Source organism: Macadamia integrifolia, unplaced genomic scaffold, assembly GCF_013358625.1.
Source record: "Macadamia integrifolia cultivar HAES 741 unplaced genomic scaffold, SCU_Mint_v3 scaffold2694, whole genome shotgun sequence".
NCBI lineage: Eukaryota > Viridiplantae > Streptophyta > Magnoliopsida > Proteales > Proteaceae > Macadamia > Macadamia integrifolia.
The window spans coordinates 10493-15739 of NW_024868892.1; the positions used below are offsets into that span (position 1 = coordinate 10493).

The window sequence follows — 5247 nt, forward strand, 5'->3', positions numbered from 1 at the left end:
TTCCATTACTTAAAATCCATTTAAATTTGGTGAAAAAGAGAGGAAAAAGCTGAGGAACCAGGGGGGGGGAGGTGCACAACAATTATTATGTATGATGAAGTTCACACACTTTTGGACAGAAAGACCATAAAAGCAGTAACAGTTAATAGGGTAAACGAATGAAAGATGGCATGATAAATAGAGAAATTTATTTAAGACCAACAAGAAACTGCAATCTTTAGAGGGAATGAGAAAAAAAGTAGTAAACTTGAAGACAGAAACAACTGATAATGCAACTTAGGGTTAAACAACTAAAGTCTGAGCAGTTACCAACCCAACAGAACACAATGTATCAACAATAGATGTAAGATTTTTGTGTGCAGAAGCAACATTGTCAGAATCAGAAAGCAATAATCATCATGTGCAAACAATAAAAAATGCAATCTTTGCAGGGAGTGATATGAGGGAGAGCCATACGAAGTTTAAAACTGCACAAAGAAAAACTTACATCTTGGACAATTCTCTGTGTAAATAGCATCCCATATCCTCCTAGCTGATGGACCAGTATAGCCAGTGTAACGCTCAGGATTCAGCTGGAGATTTACATATGTCATCTCAGCTGCAAACACAAATAACTCATAATTTCTCTCAGTTTTGTCAAGATTGAAGCTTTATGCACAACTAAACAACAAAACATTCTATCCTAGAAAAATAAATGAGAAAACAAGAGTTGTTGAATATGGCTACAGTCATCTTTTGTTATTCTCACATTCCCCATGGACCACAGGGGGAGTGAAAAAGATTCAAATCTAAAACACAAAAGAAATAAAGTCTTGTTTAATTCAAAGCGTGTGTAAAAGGATTTCAGCATCAACAGCTTATGAAAACAAGCTGGTTCAGCCATTGGCATGGCACTAGAGTAGCACTGAGGTCCTATCAAACAAAATAACCAAAGAATTGCATTACAGGTGACCACTACAGTAGCACTGTAGCAGTAAGACTTACAATTGTCAGTCTCGTCATCGTTTGTCCATGGATTGTCTGTTTCTATCCATCCTCTAAAAGCTTTAGTATCTAGAGTGCGGTCAACAATTGCCTCTAGCTTTCCCTCTTGGCACACCAAATCGTCAGATGAAAGCCCTTGATTGAAAGGCTTCTTGAATGTCTCTGGAATCTCATTTTCTGGGCATTCACAGATGCTGCAATCCCGGAGACGGCACATACCATCATCAGGCCAGAAAGGACAATCACACCACAATTTAACCTATTGCAGGAAAAAACAGTCAGTCACTGAACAATCAGATCAAGCCCAAGTAGTTCTAAAGCACAGAATAACATTAAAGTACATTAAGAAGAATGAAGAATTAGAAGTTGCATTCAACTTTTTTTTTCCCCATAAATCAGAGAGGAGAAAATGTTTCTTCTGCTTTGGGTTTGAGTTCTGGCTGCAAATATTTTGATAGCCAATGACTTTGGCATTTATACCCTTCTAAATTATTCACTGCCTACAGTTGGAATTAGCTTCACTGTGTTTATTCAACTATAAGAACACAATCAGCAAGTTTCTGAGGGTACAAATCTAGTGTTCATATGAAAGTTAATGCATAAATACAATAACTGCCTGAAACTTCCTCCAAGTGTTTATAACAAAATATATAATAAGGAATTCAACACCATCAACCATGAAGCTCCAAATCATGCTAAGGACTCCCATTGACACCCTTCCTTTCCCTAAACAGCCGATTGCTTCTTCGTTCTTTATGCAAAACCCAAAGATCGTACCGACTGAAGGATTCTTTGAAGAGCCAACTACTACTAATACAAGAACATCCCCTTGCAATCAATGCAATCATACACCTTCATAGCTCCAATTGATAATTCTAGGGGGCCAGTCTCTTATGATCTAGACAATTTACTCATGCCAACCATCTCTGTTTATGTTTCATAAATTGGAAATTATAGGTTTTGGCTGTTCTGTGATGGATAGAATCACCAGGGGACAAATTTTGCACTTTCATGCCAGATAGAGAATAATAAGAAGCATCAGAACCCCTCAACTTTGAAAACAACAAACAAATATGAAAAAAGTTCAATAACTCATATCCAAAACTAATGGAACAAAGGCAAAGGATATCCAAACTAATTGAACAAATATCAGAGCATTTCACCTACTTCCAGCCCAAATAAATTGCCACCATACCTTGAAATACCGGAAAAATGGGGTTTTAACGAGCTCTTGGAGCTGTGGATGCAACACTTCCTCATTAAGACTGTCAACAGTCCCATAATCGCAGCAACAATCCTCTACAATTCCAGTATACTTGGGTGAATCCTGCAAAGATTCCAGGGAGAAAAAAAGGACAAGTATATCAAAATAAAGCAAACGAAATTTTTTCTTGGGTAACATACAATTATTCAGTCAAGGGCTCAATAGTACCCATAAGATTGACATCATGAGTACTACATTGACCCTTGATGAGTCACCATCTAAACTTGAATCCTAACCTCATTCTAATTCGAGAAGTAGAGACAAGCTTCTGCACACTCCTTTAACAACAACTGCCTAGTGCAGTTGGTGAGGTTGTGGACTGTGGTGCGTTAAGCCCCACACTCACCAGGAGGTCTCGAGTTCGAGTTTCCGGGCTGTTTTACCTCCCCCCCCCCCCCCTTTTCATACAGTGTACCCATCTATATATATATATATATATATTAATCAAACCAAAAGAAATAACTATAGTAAATCAGCACCCCATCAACCACCAAACAGAACTAGGGAAGTGAAAAAAAAAAACCTCTAATCAAGACCAGACTCCTAGATTAAGGGACTTGGTTTGGTAAGTAGAAGAGATCTAGGACTAATGTGGTTCTTTGGAGACAATGAAAGACTAATCCAGATGCGAGGATAATCAAGTATTATTAACCTTAAGAAGGAAAGTGTGTGAGTTCACCTTTAAATCCATCAGATTATCCAATCCCCACTTGGCTTGGGTAGTTTTGGGTCATTGGGTGTAAATAATAATTGGTAGATGAGACTAACAGAGTTTGAACAAATAAGTCTTTGAAGAAATGAATTATGTAGGCAATGCCATCAATTACTACTGGATTGAGAGACCAAAATAATTGATCAAATAAGTCTCTGAAGCAATGAATTAAGTAGGTAATGCCATCAATTATGACTGTAGATTGAGAAACTAATATCATAGGGGCGAAGGTCAATAATCAACAAAATCATAGTGGGTTGGCTGCCCATGATTGTGACTTTGTAAGGACTAAGGAATATATCCAAAACTAAGAAACTAACGGGGACTGGTTAGAGAATACATGGAGATGATGTGTCATTTAGCTTATAAAAGTTTAGTTGATTTTTGATGGTCGTCCTCAAGGTATCTTGGGACTATTGGGGAATAGGCAAAACCTATTGGGATTTGGGACCACCATGGTAACATAATAGCTTATTATAACGATAGATAGGGAGTGGTGTAGGGGTGTCAATTTTCAGCTCAAATCGATTAGATAGACTGGAACCAATTGGTTCAGCCCAAATTGAATTCCAAGGAGGTAGACGTTGGCACTCTTGTTCTTGTTGGGATTTATGTTTATATGACAGGTTTTGAAGTTTGAGAGTCTTAGATGTTGGAACTGAGCTTTGGGACTATAACAACTGGGCTGAGAAAATTTTCCACTTACAGAAATTCATAAGAAAATGGTGAATTTGGAGCACCTATCCTTGCTATTAAATCCAAAATACTCCTTTAAAGAGATCCTCGCAAAAATCAGCCGTTCGTGCAAGAATTTTTCTGCTTTTTCTACAACTGGTTCTATTTACACTGAAGAAGCATTTGCTATTGCAACTGCCCTTCCAAAGATTAGGTATTTAAAGCTGAGTTAAAGTGTTCCGCCAAAGAATGGCCTAAAGATAATATTGGAGGGTTGTAAAGACCTTGTTCTATTGGATGCAAGGAATTGCCTTGGTTTTGAGGCGGCTGACAAGAGATATTAAAGATGGCATCTCATATCAAGACATTCAACTTAAAGGGTTCAAGATATTCAAGACATTCAGAGTTGAGGATAAAATGCCTAGCTATCAATCTTTCGTGAAAAGAGTAAACTTGAATATGAATCAACAGCAGTTCACGATCACCCAGAAAAAAACATATCCCAAACATTGTAAAACAAGACAGGAACGTAAAAAGGAGATAGTACCGCACACTCGCAAGGCTTGTGCGCATTGCGACCGAAAAGAGAGATCTTCGGAGCTGCTGCTATTGCGAAAAAGACTGTAAGGGCGGCTCCAAGAACCCATAGCCATCTCCCACTGGCCGGATCCTTCTTCTTCTCTGCCATTTCCCGTTTCACAGTTGCATCAATCAGAGCAATTCCTATTGAAAAAAAAACCAAAAGTTAAAAAAAAAAAGGGGTTTGCTATTCTGATCGTCTTTTTGCTGTTAAAATTTCGTAAGAAGGAAATGGAAGCCAAAAGAAAATGAAGGAATTGAAGTATATGAAGAAGAAAAGCAAGTGTAGACAATACGAACGAAAGATTTGGTGTTTGATCTTCTGATTGATTCGATTCTTCTGTGCAATAAACTCAATAATTTAGCCGCGAAACGCGTCAAATGACGGTTTTTGCAGATTGAATTCTCCGCTGCCGAGGCCCCTGGTTTCTACGATCCTTCTGCTTAATTGAATTTTCATTTTTGGTTGAAAATTGACGCGTGGGTAAGTTTCTCGTCACTTCGCCAATCAAAATTGACGACTGGAGTTGTTAACTGAACTTTAATTAAAGTCACCAACTCCACACAAAGGGTCAAGTAGCGGTGTCAATCGATCGGGTCGGGTTGAGTTGGTTTGTTCGATTCGATTTTAGTCAGGTGATAAAAGAGATCAAAACCAATCTCTTAAGGGACTTTGTTTTTGGTTGGTTTTGATTTCGATCTGATTTAGTTTTGGTTTGTTTTGGTTTTTCAATATTTAGTTAATATTGGTTTAAATCAGTTTATTACTGGGCAGGAACCATAATGAAATCTTACCTTCATAACTAACAGTGACAAGATATAATGAAAAAAACACATCAAATTTATGATTAAATCATGATTTATCATTGTAAGGGAAAAATAACTAATATTGAAATCACAAAATGATCCCTATTATCCAATCATTCATTTAACTATCCAACTAGTTTTGTATAGTGAACAAAGAAATCAATTGAAGCATTATTACAATTTACAAATCAATTTCTATATTCATAACATAATATTCAATGATTTA

General features: G+C 37.2%; 1 protein-coding gene across 3 annotated transcripts; it reads right to left on the reverse strand.

Annotated features, from left to right (window-relative positions):
• Window positions 1-446: 446 nt before the first annotated feature.
• LOC122067073 (endoplasmic reticulum oxidoreductin-1-like) lies at window positions 447-4731 on the reverse strand. Of its 3 annotated transcripts, none has more exons than XM_042630926.1 (5): window positions 4515-4731; window positions 4183-4358; window positions 2180-2311; window positions 985-1243; window positions 447-598 (listed from the first exon to the last, which is right to left on the reverse strand). In XM_042630926.1, the coding sequence occupies exons 2-5, from the start codon at window positions 4321-4323 to the stop codon at window positions 462-464; spliced, it is 669 nt and encodes a 222-aa protein (XP_042486860.1). In that variant the 5' UTR covers window positions 4324-4358; window positions 4515-4731; the 3' UTR covers window positions 447-461. The 3 variants fall into 3 exon arrangements, with proteins under 3 accessions (XP_042486860.1, XP_042486859.1, XP_042486861.1); XM_042630925.1 differs by having other exon boundaries at window positions 4511-4731; XM_042630927.1 differs by having other exon boundaries at window positions 4572-4729.
• Between the last annotated feature and the right edge of the window lie 516 nt (window positions 4732-5247).